Source organism: Diadema setosum, chromosome 20 (genome assembly GCF_964275005.1).
Source record: "Diadema setosum chromosome 20, eeDiaSeto1, whole genome shotgun sequence".
NCBI lineage: Eukaryota > Metazoa > Echinodermata > Echinoidea > Diadematoida > Diadematidae > Diadema > Diadema setosum.
In genome coordinates this window covers 14491312-14510490 of record NC_092704.1, presented here as the reverse complement: position 1 = coordinate 14510490, position 19179 = coordinate 14491312, and the positions used below count along the sequence as shown (strand labels likewise).

The 19179-nt window shown below is 37.5% G+C and overlaps 1 protein-coding gene across 1 annotated transcript; it reads right to left on the bottom strand.

The window, feature by feature from the left end:
- Positions 1-56: 56 nt before the first annotated feature.
- Positions 57-18548, bottom strand: LOC140243374 (PAT complex subunit CCDC47-like). The gene is made up of 12 exons (XM_072323051.1): positions 18246-18548; positions 17130-17237; positions 16328-16502; positions 15188-15306; positions 11881-11946; positions 11089-11190; positions 10368-10475; positions 10095-10180; positions 9045-9103; positions 8580-8689; positions 7929-8096; positions 57-2903 (listed from the first exon to the last, which is right to left on the bottom strand). Exons 1-12 carry the CDS (start codon positions 18510-18512, stop codon positions 2829-2831), a joined length of 1443 nt encoding a protein of 480 aa, XP_072179152.1. The 5' UTR covers positions 18513-18548; the 3' UTR covers positions 57-2828.
- Between the last annotated feature and the right edge of the window lie 631 nt (positions 18549-19179).

Below are 19179 nucleotides of genomic sequence, written 5' to 3'. Positions count from 1 at the left end.
GATGAAAATGTACAATTCAGGCCCCCATTTGGACCTTCCCAACCCCCCCCCCCCCCTGCCCCCAAGAGGGGCACCCCTGGATTTGCCATGAACAAACTTGAAACTACAGTCATTAATGTACTCACTCATAGTATTATCTTAGCTCTATAACTTCTGATTCTAGAGAAGATTTTTAAAGATTCCTTCATTTTGGGGGGTTTGGCCCCGCTGGGGCCCCTGGGTGGGGCATGGTGCCCATTTTAACAAATTGAGATCCTAACCCCCTAGGGATACTACCTGCCAAGTTTGGTGAAAATTGGTCATGGGGTTCTCAAGAAGAAGATGAAAATGTATAATTTAGGCCCCATTAGGACCCCTCCCCACCCCCCTCCCCTGGGTCCCAAGGGGGGCACCCCTGATTCTGCCATGAACAAACTTGAAACTACAGTCATCAATGTACTAACTCACAGTATTAACTTAGCTCTATCACTTCTGGTTCTAGAGAAGATGATTTTTACAGATTCCTTAATTTTGGGGGGTTTGGGCCCCCCTGGGGGCCCCCTGGGTGGGGCATGGTGCCCATTTTAACAAATTGAGTTCCTAACCCCCTAGGGATGCTACCTGCCAAGTTTGATGAAAATCGGTCTTGGGGTTTTCAAGAAGAAGATAAAAATGTAAAAGTTTACGCACGACGGACGACGCACGACGGACGACGGACGACGCACGACGGACGACGCACGACGCACGACGGACGCCGGACGAAGGGCGATCGCAATAGCTCACTTGAGCCTTTGGCTCAGGTGAGCTAAAAAATTAAGAAATGAAACAATTCAATAACTGACTGACAAACTTACAACAAAACTGAAAGGAATGCTCATAGAACTACAAACATTAAATCATACTGACATATACGATGTATTCCTTCACAATGAGAAGTCAAGAAGATAAGAACTGTCGTAGCTTGCCACTTAAAACTATATAATTCAATTACAATGAAAAAATATTACAGAAAGCAATATGACACATTTAATGTATATTTGAGCACCCTGATATAGGTATGCAATGTTGTTTCCTACCTGTGATGATATGATATAATTTCACAGCTATGTTTGCAGTCATTGACAAAATGATGTACATGCTATTAATGTCAATCATATGCTGCTTTTCAGACTCAATTACCAAGATATAGCTTTTTTTTTTTCCAATCAAAAGCCAAGACATGCAATGTCATTTGTATTAAACTCACACATTTTGAATATTGGAGATAGAAAACAAAAACAAAGAGGAAACAAAAACACCCTCTAGGCTCCACTCCCTGTCAATGACACACTGGCTGTCATCACTTATGAATAAATTTCAGTGCAAGCTGGATGAAAAATTCACAGCAGTGGACATAAGCATACATTTATGATTTTGTAGAGGGACACTAAAGATATTTGGCAACTCAATTTTGACATAACTATGCCATGCAAACACTGACTTACCGCCAAAAGTAAACATGTGTCTTGAAGGGAGTACAAAGGGCTAACTAAATTCAACAGAAAAGGAAATGGTATATAAATGCCTTGAAACATAATATTTTCACTCCATGATACATTAGTTTAAGTTATTGTAGATTCTATTTTTGAATAATTAAGACAATAAATACCCAGGTACCTACAATCATTTCTGTGCAAAATTTGGACTTTGTGACTTCCATGTTACCAGGGAAGCCTTATGAAACTTTGCCATGGTGGCATCAGCACTACATATATCTACACAAGGATTTCATGAAAATTCATATGATTTGGAATAAGTTAAGAGTGTGGGAAAGTTAACATAACTCTGAAGAAAAAAAAATAATAGCAACTCAGCAATGAGGCCAAAGTTATATAGTTCTGTCTTTGCACAGTATCTGAAGAGGTGACTTGCAGTACAAGAAGACTATCAATGGGTTGAGATTGAAGCTCCAAACCCACCTCAATCAGCAAAGAAAAGGTCAATGGAGAAGAAAGAATTGTAGATGCAGAATAGAAAGCAAGATATAATGTAATTTCGCTGTTCAAGTATGAAATGTAAAAAAAAAAAAAAAAAAAAAAATCTACTGCTTACTACATGATAAAGTAGACAATTTTTTTTTTTCATTTTAAATTTCTGAAATATTGCAAACTGAGGTTGAACATGCTGATCAAGATGTGTTTTCCCTCTAAAAAGCTCAAAACAAGCTGGACCTTCATGATTGCTTAGTTATTTTCTCATGCCCTCCTAGGTGGCTTTGTACAGCTAGCGTTGCAACCTGTAGAGTTGTACGCTTCCTCCATGTTTGTGGATTTCAAAAGCGTATGAGCAAGCATGCAAGAAGAACAACAGAAGGGTAATGCATAGTATAAGAGTGGCTATATGATTACTTTTATACGTAGAGTCATCCCGTATTTACAACCGGTAGTATTTGATATAACAAGATTCTATGCCTTTCAATATAGTTTTATGTAGGTGTAAACCATTAGTATCAGGCCTACACTGGTAAGGTACTGTACGTTGATAACATTTTTATACTGTGCTTTTAATTCCACTAACTTTTGAGATGCAATGTACAATTTCACATGATTAATCAGAGTCTTCTTCTCCATTGGCGACACAATTTTTTTTTTACACATACGTGTACTAGGTAGCAAAACAAAAAGTGATATGCAAGCAATTCACAAATAAACTTAGTTTGCTTCATTGCAATACCAAAATATCAGCTTAATACAAAGTATGAATATTTTTAGTGGAAACTTAGAGGGCACATCACAGAAATCTACTCAAGGGTTGCTGATCACCCTAAAAGGGCTGTTGAGGCCGGCTGAGGATGGAGCGCCCTCACACGTCTATGTCCCGCGGACCTTGATCTGTTTCATGTTGGGGTTCATACGCTTGCGCATCTCCTTCTTGTACTGCTTGTCCTGGTGTGGTGTGTGGATGAGATAACAAGGAATCACACTGAGGTATATGAAGACAAACTTGATTTTTTTTGTGTATTGCTACCTACATGATTGGCCACTGCAGTCAAAAACTGAGACAATAAAAATGTAATGACTGCAGAGCCTCTAAATCCATAATTCTACTGGCCTTACATCCACTTTGTATATTTAAACTCATCTTTTATTGGTTTGGTGTACAATTCTGACTATTTGTCCAAACAGCCCATAGCAGTATTTTCAATACAAAGAAAATATATTTTATATATCGTTATTGCAGAGGGTGTTTCAACTGTGGAGTTGATAGAGAAAGTAAAAACTAGACTCGGAATTTGTCAAGACTGACAAATTAGGTGATCCAATTTTTTTTTAATCAATGATTCGAGTCCTGATCGCAATAGGCATGACCATATAGGTTTCATCTGTGTTCAGAGACTTTGGCCGTGTGATATTTGGATTCTCATTTAGAAAAGAGAGTCAGGTCTGCCATCTTTGGTACCAAATTCGGTATACACTATAACGAAGATACAGAATGAAGTATATTTGACCATTGACCCAACTTTGCACAGCCAAGATGGCATCTGAGCAAAAAGTGGTTATTTTGTGAAATGATTCTTGTAATTTCAATTTCAATTTATTCGGCAACTGTATGATACAACATAAAAAAGTGCACATTATAAAAGACATAACATTCAAAGGCCGGGACCCCTTGTGAGCAACTAGTGCTTGTTATGGGGCCCCTTTGCAGCAATCAAACAATCAATAACAAAAATGCAATTAAGCATATATCGAAATTTCTGTCATAAGTAGTAAATTAGAAAATACAGAATTACGTTACAATATACACATAGACATACGCAAGCATACACTCAGTAAAAAATGCAATGCAAGAGATTGGTAAGAGGGTGAAGAAACGAAGATAAAGAAGAACTAGAAATGTCGCTTTGGCGACTGGTATGCCTCCGCCATAATGCATGATTTTCCCAATAGGTCTAGATAGTACATGTGGACACTGTGTGATTACATTTTCAAAAAACTGGCAAAATATTGGAATAACAAGTTTGTCACAAATGTGTTGAATGTTCACCTTCCTTGACGTAGGTTTAATTGGATGAATAGGAGAGCATGTATCTAGGGATTTAAGGACTTTAACTTGACTTTGAACCATTCATACATTTAGGCATTGAGTAATTTTCAAGGTACAGGTGTGGAGAAAAAGTGCAATTTCTGAATTGAATAGTAAATTGTTACCATTTTCATCTGGCCCTTGACCCTAAAATTCATGAGATAATTACTTTCAGGTAGAACATGCATAATATGTACTAAGTTTCAAGGTAACTTGAGCCACTTCCGAGATATGGAGGAAAAAGTTAGTTCAGCACTTTCAATTGATCGTTGACCTTTTGACCTTTGAGGCAAAAAGAGAAAAAAAAAACTTTCCAGAGAATTTCTATTAGGTTACACACGCATACACCAAGTGTAAAACATAACCCTGCTGGCATTGCATAAATATGAGGGTAATAGTAAAATTTTGAAGTCTTGCACTTGACCTTTGACCCCTGACCTTTGACCCCATGAACCCTACATTCTCTAGATAATCACTTCCAGTCAGTACATGTATATACTATGTGCCATGAAGATACCTTGAACAATTTTCCGAGGTACAGAGAAAAAAAAGAAGTTTTAATATTTCTACTTGACCTTTTGACCTTTGACCTTTGACCTCATGACCCAAACTTTTACCAGAGAATCTTAATTGGGTAATACAGGTATACACTAAGTTCCAAGAAAATATCTTCAGGCATTCAATAGATATGGTGGAAATAGTGAAATTTTATGTATTTGACCCTGACCTTTTGACCTTTGACCTTTGACCTCATGACCCAAACTTTCACCAGAGAATCTTAATTGGGTAATACATGCATACACTGAGTTTCAAGAAAATATCTTCAGGCATTCAATAGATATGGTGGAAATAAATAAATTTTATGTATTTGACCCTGACCTTTTGACCTTTGACCTCATGACCCAAACTTTCACCAGAGAATCTTAATTGGGTAATAAATGTATACACTAAGTTTCAAGAAAATATCTTCAGGCACTCAATAGATATGGTGGAAATAGTGAAATTTTATGTATTTGACCTTGACCTTTTGACCTTTGACCTTGAGCATGTGCACCCAAGAGTTGATAGGCACAACTTCACCCCCTAATACACAGACATGCCAAGTTTCATTAGGATACCTCAACAGGTTTCGATAGTTACCTTGTCCACAAAATTCATTACGGACGGACGGACGGACAACCCGAAAACATAATGCCTCCGGCACCACTTCGTGGCGGAGGCATAAAAAGTACAGCTGTTGAAGTCTACAGTAACATGGTCTTTACGTGTGCAAAATATGGGAAAGATAGGACATGTATTCACCAAGATACAGGTTGAAACATTTATGACCTTTGACCCTAATTTACATACCCAAGATGGTGTCTGATCAAGTAGTTGTTATTTTATGAAATAATGTACGTGACATGAACTAAACATGTGCAAAATATGGGGATGACAGGGGCTGTTTTTCTTGAGTTATTGCAAAGAAAGTTGCAGAAAGAAAGAAATATCTCAATACATCGAAGATAAGTTTGATTTCAACCAAGTTTTTTGAAGTGATCTCGGCGTCGTATGAAAAAATGGAGAGACAAAGATGATAGCCCAAAGTCTCAGCTACAACATATTAAAATATGGGAGAAATTCACCGAAGAGTAAGTGAGCTAGTGCTCAATAAAGACCATCATGTCAATTTTCATTTCCAGAAAAATTCCCTCTCATAGAGATAAAACGTAAACTGGTTAAATTTGACAAGGTTACATTATATCCATTTTCACGAGGTGATGCCGTCATCCAATCAAAATGTTGTTATTATATGACTGAAAGACCATTTAATAAGCTACAACATATTGAAATTTGGACGAAAATCGAGAAAAGAATAAGTGAGATACGCTCGAGTGAACTTGAAATTTGATGACGTCATTTTGAAAATTTATCATCCGATTAAAACTTTGATTGAACAAAACTTAAAGAGTATTAAATTGGCTACAACATACTAAAATCTGGAAGAAATTCACCGAAGGGTAAGTGAGCTAGTCGTCGATAAAGACAATCATGTCAATTTTCACATCTAGAAAAATTCCCTCCCTTAGAGATAACACGTCATAACGAAGATACAGGAAGAAGTACATATGACCTTTGACCCCACTTTGCACAGACAAGATGGCCTCTGAGCCAAAAATGATTATTTTGTGAAATGATCCTTGTAACATGGTCTTTACGTGTGCAAAATATGGGAAAGATAGGACATGTATTTACCAAGATACAGGTTGAAACATTTATGACCTTTGACCCTAATTTACATACCCAAGATGGTGTCTGACCAAGTAGTTGTTATTTTGTGAAATAATGTACGTGACATGAACTAAACACGTGCAAGATATGGTGGTGATAGGGTATGTTTTTCTTGAGTTATTGCAAAGGAAGTTGCAGAAAAAAAGAAATATTTCAATACATCGAAGATAAGCTTTAATTTCAACCAAGTTTTTGAACGTGATGCCGACTCCATTTGAAAAAACGAAGGGTACACTGACGATAGCCCAAAGTCTCAGCTACAACATACTAAAATCTGGGAGAAATTAACAGAAGCATAAGTGAGCTAGTGCTCGATAAAGATAGTCATGTCAGTTTTCATTTCCAGAAAAACTGCACTCCCATAGAGATAACACGTAAACTGGTCAAATTTGACAATGTTACTTTAAATCCCTTTTTACGAGGTGATGCCGTCATCCAATCAAAATGTTGTTATTATATGACTAAAAGACCATTTAATAAGCTACAACATATTGAAATTTGGACGAAAATCAACAAAAGAATAAGTGAGATACGCTTGAGTGAACTTGAAATTTGATGACGTCATTTTGAAAATTTACTTTTTAAACTTTATTAAGAAATTTGATATCTTTTAAACATTTTTTCAGTATCGCCAACCCATGAAATGACATCAGCTTTCAGAATATGTAAAGAAAATGGGGGATCACCGTCCATCCTGATGAGTAAATTCGGATTTAAAATTGGCATTTTTTTTTTTTGCATTGTTGCACTGTATATCGTCATTGACGCGCGCGCGGAATTTCAACTTTGACGGGCCAGTATGACGTTATATTGAGTCGGATTGACTTGAAACTTGGTAGAAATATTCCTTGACATTTCAGGCATCCGATAATTGTAAAAAAACGGGAAATTTCTATTGCATATGAGCTGTGCGTGCGTATATGTGTGCACGCGTACGCGTCCGTCCGATTTCTTCAATTTTTCAAAAAATGCTCCAAATGGTCTGAAACGTGTGCAAAAAAAAATTTGAGCTCGATTTGAGCATACAAATATTTCAACGCGCGCGTATGTGCGCGTTTTAAGAGAAAATATGAATTTTGAGAATATGAGTAGAATGCGCATAACTTGAAATATATGTGACGTAAATTTTATTGAAAAATTCCATTCCATTGATGAGATATGATTGAGAATGTGTTTTCATATAATGACGTCATAGTGACGTCATGGTCGACTGATCACTATGATTTTATTAGACCTGTCGTCTTTGGGACATGATACATATATGGTATAAGTTTGAAATTGATAGGAAGAGCACTTTCTGAGCTAACCGATACACAACTTTTGAGGAGAAAGAAGAAGAAAAAGAAGAAGAAGAAGAACAAAGAATCAGTACAGATACAGAAGGTGATCCGAGAGGATACTCGGATCACCTAATAAGCAATCGTAATAAAAAGTGGGTCCCACCTTTTATTTTCATCAAATAAACGTTGCATTCCTCTTGAAATTACACGCACCTTCACATTTCTTAAGGGGTTTCTTATTATCTTTCCCAAAAATGTTAGAAACCTGAAGTTAGCTCTTAACCAAAACTATACAATCCCTTTAATGTGGACGAGCTGCTTGGTCCTCCTTACCTCAAGGCGACGCGCCTTGTCCGGATCCTCCTCATTTAGCAGGCGGTCCTTCTCAGCGCGGCGCTTGTCCTCACGGCGCTGCTGGGCGAGCTCCTGGCGTTGGGCGTGGGCCAGTTTGACGAAGGACTCCGCCACCTTGGCGCGGCTTCTCTCCGCCTTCATCTTGCCCTGCAAGAAAGTTTACATCACACGCTCTCTATCAGCAAAGCCCTCTATGTTATGTCTGAGATATACAGCCTTGATGGCATATCATTCTAGTTTAGTGGATTGGTAACTGCCTTGATATTACATTTCAAAGTACAATGATGGCAAAATTCCCCAACAAAGTTCTGTTAGTTACTCTCCACACATGACTTAATTTAGCCCCCTGCTTGGTGTGTAAACGATATGGTTGCAATCCCAACGGGTATCCTCTTTATTGTTTTGAACACTCTTCTTGGAGGACCTGTTACCATTATCACACCAGCATTGCCAAGAGCTCACTCTACCCCATGGTTAGGGGGACCACTGAGAGTATGATACATTGACCAGAAAAGAATGCGCCTGGTAGGCTGTAATCAACAACCTCTTGAACTAGAGTCCTCAGCACTCTACGTTCCTCAGTAATTCCCTTGTGAGGTGTGTTGAAGACTTGTGACCTTTGACCCTTACCTCCTTGGAGAGGCGGTAGCGCTTGATCTTGTCCACAAGGTAGATGACCATCTTCATCATGGGAAGCATGTCTTCGATGTCACTCTTGGAGCAACGCCCATTTCCAGGGACTGATGGTAGAGATCAAATAGGAGTAACATGACGACTAATAAAACTAACATTTCCAAACAACATACATTTATCTAGTACTACACTGCTAGTTTGCATCTCCCTCCCCATTAGTTCCCTCCAATGGGGGAAAAATCAAAACTTGAAATAATGCTACAAAAATACAAAGAAAGAGCTTGATGTAGTTTCCCCTATTAAAACAAATCACAATGCATAATTTTCAATTTCTTTCTGTTGTTTGCAAGAAGTTTTCCTGTGCAATGAGGAAAAAAGAAGAAAAGATAGGGCAAATCTATTTGAAAAACAGTCCAAATGGATCTTGAGGACAATATGCCATCTGTATCTTTCTATACTCACCTTTGAAATTACAAATAAGCACCTTTTGAGTTTCAGGCATTTTGGTAGGCTGTTCCTCTCTGGAAATGACAAAATGTGAAGAGGAAAAAAAGAGGACAATTACAAACTTATTTTTGTCTTTGCTTGACGATTTTAACAAATGATTTATAGATCCATCTTTTCCATCACTTTCTCTTCTTATTACGCTGGCGAATTAGCCTTATAACCATCTTTATGCAGAAATGTAGAAAAAGAAGATTTGGGAAAAGGGCTGCATTAAAACAGAGAAATTACCCAGAATGGTATCCTACTCAAATTGCATACAAAATAAGTCCTGAACAGGAGTGGATTGGGGTTTTTAAACAGTTGTTATATGTTTCTTTTTATAAAAAAATAAAAAAAAAATAAATAAAAAACCCACAGAAGCAATGTTTACAATATGAATATGACCCCTTGTGTCATGTCTAATGAGCAAGTCCTAGGTGTATGTGCAGCAAAATAATGAAGCAAATGTCTCTTGTACACAAATAAAACACAAAGTGTCATGACAAACACAGAGTATAAAGATGAAACTGAAGTTCTACAAGTAAGTACTACAGTGAAACATTCAATTGATAAAATGAGGGCAGATACAGCAAGATACCTGACATAAGAACTAAGGTAATTCTGCAGGTCCAATTCTTTTTTTACAATACATTCTTTTTACAATAAATTCTTTTTGTCCTTGATGTTTCATGATACATGATACTGTATATGCCATATATTTCGCAAGTCTAAATTTCTGCAAATCTGGAATTCCTGATGATTTTGCGAGTGGCTAAACTTGTGATCGTGAAGTCCTGTACTGAACGGAAAAGTGTACACGCGTACGTCACATTCACATTGGGATCAGAGTCAATATTTTTGCGTGCCTTTAATTTCGCAAATAGCACCTGACTCGCAAAATTCGTGAAAATAAAAACCTCGCGAAATATTTGGCGTATACAGTAAAGCAAGGAAATTCCAGTGGTCCAAATCAGCCTCTTATAACTAAGTTCCCCAGTGCATGACTATGTTCAGATCATTACTTACTCAGCTGAAGGCTTTGGGCCAGAGAATTGGTCCGAGATATGCATATAATCAAACATTTCAGGGTGGCTGTTTAGGCAGTTCAGAACCTGTTGGAAAACAAATCAAGATGAAGATGAAGATAAGAAGCAGTTTCAGGCATACAAACACAATTTATTCATCATACAACTGCATGCTTAAGAGACACACAAAATGATACAAAAGGGAGAAAATACAGTAACATTTAAAAAACTTTTTTTACTCATTACAAAAAGAAATACAGAGATATTCACTGACCTTAGTGTCCAAGACTCCGTTGACCACCTCCCCTAATTCAGCTAGTACTACAGTGGATGGCGGTAACCCGTACTTTTCTCCTCCTCTCTTATCACCACAATACTGACTCTGTGATGAAAACATTAAAAAAAAAAGTATGATTTAGAGAAAACAGCTAGGAATCAGACACAAGTAAATGTAGCATAAATGCTGACTCAAAAAAAGGAGAAACACAAATGTGGGCTCAAGTAAAAATGCTTTCTTGAAGGATATTTTATGAATGTCATTCATATCTAATATCTTCATTTATCACATTTTTAAGAACACCAGATGCCTCATGTAATAACTTGTCCAGGATAAATGTTTCACTGTTATAAATGTGCATATACAGACCTGTGCATATGTTAGTGATGAACATTCGACAAGGTGTCTCTGAAAACAGGTCATGAGTTTAAAAAACATAACAAACTGCAACAAAACTTCATTTCTAATCTGACAGAAAGGTATAAGCAGAAAAAAAAGGTAATATGACAAGTGCTTATATAGAAGAGGAATATTTTTCTCCTAGCTGCACAAGATTGTAACTCCACATTGTTATAACTTATGAAACAGTGTTGCATATATTTTTGCTTGTGACTGGTGTAACAGAAGCCATACAATTATAGGATGTCTCTTTCTGCTACAAAGAACAAAGTGTAATGGCCATAGTTTTTTCTCCCCCCACACATCAAGCAATCCTCACCAGATCTTGCATGTCCTTCTGCATGCGGTTAGCCACCTTCTTGCTTCCAAGGAAGAGAATAAAGCTGTCCATGGCATCGACATCAAGAGTCACTGTCACTTTCTGGAACATAAATGGAGTGTGTCAAAGAAAGAGTGATAGAAAGATACAAAAAAACAGATACATATTTCAGATAAGATAGGCTAATGGGTATGGATGGATAGATAGACAGGTGTATCATCAGCAGATATGTAAATAAGGTTGAAGAAAGAGATATATGTGGAAAATAGATAGGTCCTATACAGATACACATAAGCAGATAAATATTTGGGAGATAAGATAAGTCAGACAGACAGATAATGGGTATGGGGGGATAGAAAGATGTATCAACAGCAGATGTGTGGTAAGGTTGGAAGAGAGATAGATGGATTGAGAGATAAAGTTCAAGAAGAATATGATAACCATAAATCCATGCAGGCAGATAGTTATGCATTTTGCAAAATTATCTCACGGATCATTTCAATGTTACCAGTAATCCCCTCTTAAAGACACAATTAAAATAAAAGAGATATCAATATGTCCCACAACGAGATGTCTCATGTGTTCGGTGTTTAATGATATGATGGTACAATGGAATAAAAGCTATCAATGCTCAACAACAACACAAAGTAAAAGAGAGAAAATGTGACCACAGGACAGAAAAAGAAACAGAGCTATTGATAACCTCTTCTGTCACCCATGCCCCTTATGGTAACAATAACATAGAGAAGCCATCAGCAATACATATTCCCACATTAACATCTAAGACCTTACTATTTCATCCGATGCCGGGTGCAGAGTACGAGACACAACACTCAGAAGATCCTGTCGCTTCAGAAACTGTAAGCAGAATAAAAATATAACGAGACATGAAAACTCGTCACATTGAGGACGAGTTAGGTGATACGCTTGTGGTCATCAGATGGCGGTCATCTGTGATCGACAAGAAACGAATGTGATATAGGCACCTTGAAGTTATATTGAGCGTGCATGCGAAACTGTTTCTGTAACCACTCGGCCACGGGTCATCCACGGAAATGGTAAGACAAAAAACAACAACAATGTATAGATATAACATGGGGAAAGTCAATGCCCACTCAACACAAAAAAGAGGGATATGGCGTGTGTGTGTGTGTCTGTGTGTGTGTATAGGTGCGTTTATATACGAACGTGATTTTTACATAGACGAATATGTAATACAAAATTGAAGAAAAAAAAAACAGTAAAATAGCTAAGTATATTGTTTCGTGATCTTGTGAGGTTCGAACCCGCAACCTCACGTCTCTGAGACGTCGCCTTTAACCACTCGGCCATACGTCTCGACGAGAAAATATGGGGAACGTTATGGACTTGAAAGACAGTTGTTCAATATATAACACATTCATCGTACGTTGTCAGTTTGCTATTGACATGACGATCTATCGCACGAATATGAGGCAGATATTAGTACCTGTATGAAATTATTATAGGCATGGTTATCAAATTCCCCTAAAATTTCCTTATAATTGCCTTATTTTTACACACAGTTATGCTATCCCTTTAAACTCGTCACAGTTTAATTAGAATCATTAATATCATACATCAGTACCATATTCAGTTCCATAGCTGATCACGTTTGCTAATTAATTAAGATTATTTGTCTAGAATGTGTCATATGGCCAACCTGTATACACACGTATATACACACACAATGCTAAATGCATGTATCAAACATCTGTAACACAACTTTGAACTAACTGTAGGAATTATCGCTGCACTTATCATCCATACTTTTTATCACTATCTGAAACTCCACAAAAACCACTAATTGACAAATAATCATCAATACAGAAGACTGACTTAAAGGAACAATGCAAATACCTTTTTTACAATGTATAGCTTGTTACATGTATAAATCAGCACAAAGTAACCACGACTACATTGTGTTACTGAATTGGTATGAACAAATTTCATTTTGTTACAATATACTATATCAGTTTGAAAAGCCCAGCCTCCAAAATTTTGCAGCAGTCGAAGTAATGCAGTCTCCAACGCAAAACAAAGGTATACTGTGTGAGTGTGTGCGTATAGGTGTGTTTACATGCAAATGTGATTTGTACATGGACGAAAAGCCCAGCCTGCAAAATTTTGCAGCAGTCGAAGTAATGCAGTCTCCAACGCAAAACAAAGGTATACTGTGTGAGTGTGTGCGTATAGGTGTGTTTACATGCAAATGTGATTTCTACATGGACGAAGGTGTAGTACTCCATTGAAGAAAAAAAAAGTAAAAAAAAATAATAATTATTTTCTTTCGTGCTCTTGTGAGGATCGAACCCGTACGTGTGCAACCTCACGTTTCTGAGACGACGCCTCTAACCACTCGGCCATATGTCTCGACGAGAAAATTAGAGGAACGTAAACTTATGTACGTGAAAGACGAATCAGGAATCATTTCGTCCGCATTCCATTCTCATTTTCAGTTTTAAATTGCAAAATTGTCAACCTCATGAGGAGATTTCAAAGAATAAAATGCATGATTACTGCAGCTTATTGTCACAGCTACAACATACTTAAGTTTCAGAGGAAATGAAGCGAAATCAGCTGAGATAAAGGTGCTTAAACGTTGTCAAGTCAATGCATGGTTTCTAAAAAAATCACCTCCCATAGACATAACACGTAAACTTGTCCGATTTTGCGTCTTTACATTTAAACACAATTTAAAGCATGATGACGTCATCAAGTTTCAAATCTATGACATGGACTTGAAAGGTAAATGTTCAAAGTACAACATATCTGAATTTGGGATAATATTGAGCTTAAACAACAGAGATACGAGCAAATGAATGTCAGAAACAGTACCTTAAAAAAATCAATTCCACTTTTTTGATTTCAGATGATGATATGATGACGTCATAATGTATTCATGGAGATATTGATACTTGAAACGTTATTTCCAATTCATATGTTTTTGTAATATGCAATAAAAACATAGGGTAACCAGACGTTTTAAAGAGCTATGGCGAAATAAACAAAGACATGTTTTTCGCTATATTTGCACATAGACGCGCACACGAAATTTCAACTTTGACGCCAACGCATTCCTTTGTTATAGGTCAAAATTGATCGGAAATCAAATGATATTATTGCTTAATGTATCAGGAATCCAAATCTGTCAAAAAATGTGCATTTTCATTTTGTCTACGCGCACTACGCGCGAAAATGTGCGGACGGACGCGAACGCGCGAAACGCTTAAAATTGTCTGAAACTTCGAGATTTCCCATTGGTAAGTTGTTTTGAGCCTTTTAAAAGTTTGACGCGCGCGTACGCGCCCGTAATAATGTCCTAGGTAATTAGCATTAAAATGTAAGATAGAGCGTGACCTGAACTTAATGTCCACCGAAAATGATACAGAAATGACCTTTAGTTATGAAGTTATGATCGATCATGTAACATGGTCCGAAAATCACAAAATGGCGCCTAGATGACGTCATAGATATGTTACTGTCATGAAAACCTTATTGTGGCTAGATTTTGTCATGAGACATGTTCCCTGAAAATGTCATGTTATTCCGTAATGTCATTCTTGAGATATTGATGACACAAAATTGTCCAGAAAGAAAGAAGAATAAAAAGAAATAAAGAGAGATTTTGACAATCACAATAGGTGATACGCTGATAGCGTATCACCTAAATATGACAACATAATTCAGTACTGTCTGGAAAACATCAGTGTCACAAGTTCTAAATGAAAATACACGTAGTCAAACATTTCCTGCATTTAAAAAAAAAAATAGTTCATTAATAATGCAATATGTAATTTTGAAAGGAAACTTAATGCTACTAAAAGTTAATGCCACTACTTATCATCACTGCCAAACATGTTTTTCATCCCTTCCCCAAAACATTAAAAGGTACAACCACTTAGGTGTAGACTATCCTAGGAATAATCTGTAGCGAAGCAATCACGAATATCTTTTCTCTATTACACACTAAAGATTGTCATACCAGCTATTGTCCTGGGAGTAGCAGTAATTGTTAGCGTGTAATTTGTCCTGACGTGACCTTTGCCCCAACTGAGCTTGCATCTAGGGATGGGCTTACCTTCAGTTCTACCAGCATGCCTTCACAGAAGACACGGCCAGAGCACCAGAGACAATATCTGTTCTCGCTCTGCTTCAGGAGATTGACCGTGGTCGGCATCTCCTTCTGACCATCATCTCCTGGATGGTCAAGGTTGGGGAGAGAGAAGGAAGATGAGAGGGAGGAGATAAAAGAGGAAGTGAGCTCAAACTTGCGTAACTTTACTACAATCATACTCAAAATACATTTCTATATTTTCTTTTTGAGTGTATAATACCATGCAGGCTGATTATACTCTTCAAGTTTACTGCTTCACCTTTTCCTTTTAGTTTTTATCAATTTTACACTTGAATTGAATTAATTTAGTTAGACACTTTAATATGAGGAAAATACTTAATTTGTTGAACCTGACTTACAGTCTTGATGACAAGAACTCATATTGAGAAGCACCAAAGAAACAACAGAATGTGGGCAAAGTGCAAAAATTTCTATGGTGTGTACACCTTCAATCCTAGACTGGCAATATCAAGCACAGAGCACCATAACAAAAACTTGAATTTGTAAGCATTTGCAACAGATCACATAAGCATAAAAGGGAAGGCACAACTATAAGTCATGGATCTTAACAAAGTGTTCTGTGTTAAAAATGACTTAATTATGAGATTGTGGGAAAAAAAGTTCACAATAGTTTTGCTGCAAATGGCTCCAAAACATGACTGGGCCTGACAGCCGAACTACAGATTTGCAAGTGTAAGTCCACTGTTGGATTGTCTTCAAAATCTTTTCATCTACACTATGGAATATATTATGGACTCCAAATCAAACTGAGTGGATGAATACTAGTAAGATACAAAATCTTGAGTATTTCTTGAAGACCATGTTTGTCTCTAAAAAAGTAGACAGAAGAACACACCTGGAACTACTACGAATACTTACCCTATTATGTATATGCTAGAGCAAAATTTGTATACAGAGATGGTTTTGACAGGTTTTTCTAATCCTGCATTCATTTGCAGCATTTGTTGTTTTTGTTCAGATATTCCATTTTCACAGTGTCGGTGTGATGTCATAAAACTACATTAAAGTCTCCGTCATCCCTTTCAAGAAATCAAAAATACCAACAACAGTTGGTTTGACAGAAGACTCAGTATGCATACTCACCCACAAGGGAAAAGTTTGTCTCCAAGAGTTCCTTATGGCAGTTGAGCCACGCTGTGGCCAGGCGCTGGTTCTTCGCCTTGCCATTCATGTAGTTGAGAAGGTAGGCTGCCACACCAGCCAGCATCAGCAGCTCAAGGTAGTAGCTGTCCCAGCTGTTGCGCAGGTGCAGCGGTACCTAGGGTACACCAAAGAGGAGCAGAATGACATCTTCCACATATACAATGACACACATGGTACATAATAAAGAAGTATCTGCACTACTTCCTTAGTTGTAAATAGCAGTAGCAGTAGCAGTAGGGAAAAAGTGACATGCCACAAGTTGCAATTTGTGGGCAACACATTTCAATTAGTATCTTGGGTGATGCAACCGTTTACTGTTATGACCTACTCATGTAATGATTGGGTGCAGTTAATGATGCATCAAAGAAATATCTTATGTTTCATGTCTATTCTCTCCAACAGAATTTATAGCATATCATTTTGGAGAAAGGCACATATTTTCTTGCATTAATTCATGTTTGTGATAGCTGTCTGTCACATGTTTGATTGTATTTTTTTTTTTTGATATGATAAACATTAAGTCTACCTCAAGTGATTTTAAGTAATCAGAGATTGGGAGGTAAATATGAATGGGCAAATCTCCACTTTTGACTACATATACCTTGATGTTTGCCTCTTATGCAGAAGAAGGAACATCATGTTTCATGGATTTTGAGAATTTTTTTCTCTCTCTTCTGCTTTTGCAGCCTTTGAAACTGGAGTGTATTCAACTAAAAGCAATGTTGAGAACATTTATACATACCTTGGTGATTTCCAGATCTGGAGATTCCTTGCCCTTTCCTTTGGCTGGACGCTCTTCGAAGTTTTCAAACTCCTCTGTGTCCTGGAAGTGGTCAAATTCATCTTCATCCTACAGAGAGGGAAGGACCATGGTGACACCATGACTACATGTACATCAATGCAATTACCTTTTACACACAACTTACAAGTTGGTCTGGTAATTATTTTTGTCACTACTGCAATAAAATATACATGCTACAATTATTATGAGACATTTGAACTCATGTCAAGCACAGATTAGCACTAACAATGACATCAGATGTCGCATTTGTACTCTGAATGCACACTTCGGTAACTGTTTTTATCCCATCAAAGTGACTGACTCCCAAATGTATGACGTATAAAAAAAAAAAAAAACCTTCCCTTTTCCACTGCAAACATGTTTCATCAGAGAATGATACAAGAGCACAAGAGAAGTGAAAACATTTTCAGCTGTTTTGAGTATGACTGTCAAGACATACAGGTTTCTCAGAGATTCACACATGCACCTACAGTACATTTCCACTGAATATACTACAGCCCATTGTACCATGAACTCTAAGAGATACGGTATGTTTATGTGAACTCAGTACACATTATCACAAAAACCCGAGACCGATTCAAGTCAGTCGAGCTAAAAATCTAAAATGTGACACTTATCAAAAGACTGCACTGAGAAATAAACTTCGATCAGATGATGTACTAGACTGCAGACTTACATGTAATATCTCTTCTATTTTGTTCTGTATCTTGAAACCTTGGTATAAGTTTAACCATATACCCTGTATTTATTCATTTATCTTTTTCTTTCTGTAGAACATTTGTAGACCGGTCTGTAAAATATCTGTAATACAAAAGTGGAAATTTTTGCACGAGAAATTTTTTGTGCTCAGCTTGGTTAGATGAATTCTGCATATTTTTAATCCGCCATGGCAAAGTACAAAATAGTATTACTATGACATACACTGTACATGTAGAAAAGACAAAAGTGTGTGTGATTTTATTTTGCGCTAGCTGTAAGTAAGTTGTGCGAAATGCAAGACAATTTCCACGCTGCAAAAGTTTCCACTTTTACAGTATGATCGATGCCTACATGTACCTCCATCATCTCATCTCCATCTTCCAAGAACTCATCTCTGTCCATGGCGTCTCCATCTTCTCTGGCCATATCGTCAAACTCTCCATCCTCCTCCTCCTCTTCCGTCTCCACGGCCATGAACTCTTCCTCCTCATCATCATCCAGGTCTTCAAACTCTGCAAACTCGTTGTCCTCGATCTCGGCCTTGTGCGGCGAGCCCCTGGCAGCAACGGTCAGGGAGACCAGTCCCATGACGATGGCCATGATGAAGAGCTGCCTTGGATGCATCTTGGTTGAATTCTGAAGGAGTCCACACTTGACTAAACAAGACTTGTGTATCAAATAACAGAGTAAAACATTAAAAGAATCACTGGTTGTATAGGCAATAGGCTCATAGTGGTGTCAAGAGGCACATTGCATTTGGGAGAATGATTAGGCCATAGACGTATGCTAGTTTGTCCTTTGCTACCGGCCGTGTTTAGACCCTATACATACAATGTGTAGGCCTAGTTACAGCGCCCCTCGCCCAGGTTATATTGGACATGTAAGTAGATGTGACTGTTTACTCGTCAAGTAAATAGAATCTAGTCTCTAGTCTCTAGATTCCAGTCCACTGCGTAAACTGTGTGAGTGTGTTGCTGATTCATTCGAGTCTTCAAACGCAAAAGTCAAATTTCATGCAGTAAATTTATAGACAAGTGTGGAATTCTACTATACAGAACATACAGATCCTTGACCATGTTGACCTTGTAGTTACCGTATTACCGACCGTCAATTACAGTTATCAAGACAAGAGGCCACCGAACAAGAGGCAGATTTAACCCCTGGGCGCTCTTTTTTGTACACCGTTTAAGTTATAGGCCTAACTTAGGTAAAAATTTACCAAAGATCCTACACAGGATTAAAGGGATCGTATACATTGTAGTTTTGGTCGAGACCTAATTTCAGGTTTCTA

Coding starts and splice junctions, on each gene's coding strand:
- LOC140243374 (XM_072323051.1), bottom strand. CDS start 18,512: ATGCATCCAAGGCAGCTCTTCATCATGGCCATCGTCATGGGACTGGTC. Junction 11,947..15,187: donor GCATGCTGGTAGAACTGAAG/GTAAGCCCATCC, acceptor TTCTGCTTACAG/TTTCTGAAGCGACAGGATCT. Junction 10,181..10,367: donor ACGGAGTCTTGGACACTAAG/GTCAGTGAATAT, acceptor GTTTTCCAACAG/GTTCTGAACTGCCTAAACAG.